This window comes from Myotis davidii, unplaced genomic scaffold, assembly GCF_000327345.1.
Source record: "Myotis davidii unplaced genomic scaffold, ASM32734v1 scaffold562, whole genome shotgun sequence".
Classification (NCBI taxonomy): Eukaryota; Metazoa; Chordata; class Mammalia; order Chiroptera; family Vespertilionidae; genus Myotis; species Myotis davidii.
The window spans coordinates 1,903,990-1,905,004 of record NW_006293953.1 but is presented as its reverse complement, the minus strand read 5'-3'; the positions used below and the strand labels follow the sequence as shown (position 1 = coordinate 1,905,004).

The window sequence follows — 1,015 nt, the reverse complement described above, 5'->3', positions numbered from 1 at the left end:
GCCCCCCCCCCCCCAGCGCCAGCTGCGCAGAGGGTCAGGGGCCACCCCCCCACCCAGGCCCCTCCCCTCAATCCGAAAACACTGCAACTTTACCATCATCTAAAGTATTTGTTTAATAACAACAGAAGAAAAAAAAACCCACAGAACTATTGTAGAACAATACTCTCAGTCGGTGATCATTGTAATATACAATACAAAGCAATAATTTCCTCAGAAATCTGAGAAGCACCAAACGTGACCATTTTTTAAAATGTCTGCTTTTCAAAAAATAGAAACACACGGGGGGGAAACTCCCCCAAGTCTCTGGTGGCTGATAGGTGTGGAGGGAAGGTCGGCCTGTCCCGTCAGTCCCCCAGCCCTGGGCTGGATCCACAGGCGCCCAAAGGCCGCTGATCTGTCTTGTTCCTCCCCAGCCGCGGCAGGCGCTCGGGAGGCCCAGAGAGCGCTCGTTCCTCTCGCCCCTGGAGGGCTGGGGTCGGCGGGGTCTGGAGCACGCGCTTCAGCGACACAAGATGCGGTCGTCCGCCGGGACACACGCCGCCTGTGAAACGGAGAGAGAAGAGGTGAGACGGGCGGGCGGGCTGGAGGGGACGAGGCTGCAAGCCGCCCCCTCCCCAGCAGACACGAGAAGGAGCGCTTCTTGCCATGCCCTTGGGAACCCCGACACAGCCAGGGACCCCCCAAGGATAGGGTCGGCGGAGGGTCCGGTCCCCCCTCCCTCGCAGGGACTCAGTTTCCCCATCTGTAGGAAGAGAACGATCTGCTGTTCCAACTCGGACCTCACCTCGGCAGCCAGGGCGCTGATCTCGCCGTTGAGGGTGCTGAGCGGAGCCCGAGCGGGCAGCCCCCGGGCCCCGGCGGTCCCGACTTGAGATTCCGAGTTCAGTTCTAACTCCAGGTCCCAGATGTAGTCGATGACGTGCTGGAGGATCTCCACCCTGCTCACCTTGCGGTTCTGGGGCAGGGTGGGCACCAGCTCCTTGAGGCGCGAGTAGCAGCCGTTCATGTCGTACAG

The 1,015-nt window shown here is 60.5% G+C and overlaps 1 protein-coding gene across 1 annotated transcript in view; it reads right to left on the bottom strand.

The window, feature by feature from the left end:
- Positions 1–88: 88 nt before the first annotated feature.
- The window catches only part of ID1 (inhibitor of DNA binding 1, dominant negative helix-loop-helix protein), a 1,116-nt gene continuing 189 nt past the window's right edge, over positions 89–1,015 (bottom strand). The window contains exons 2-3 of the mRNA XM_006767882.2: positions 785–1,015; positions 89–541 (exon numbers count right to left, since the gene is read on the bottom strand). Coding sequence (XP_006767945.1) covers positions 500–541; positions 785–1,015 — 273 coding nt within the window. The 3' untranslated portion in view covers positions 89–499. The remainder of the gene's footprint in view (positions 542–784) is intronic.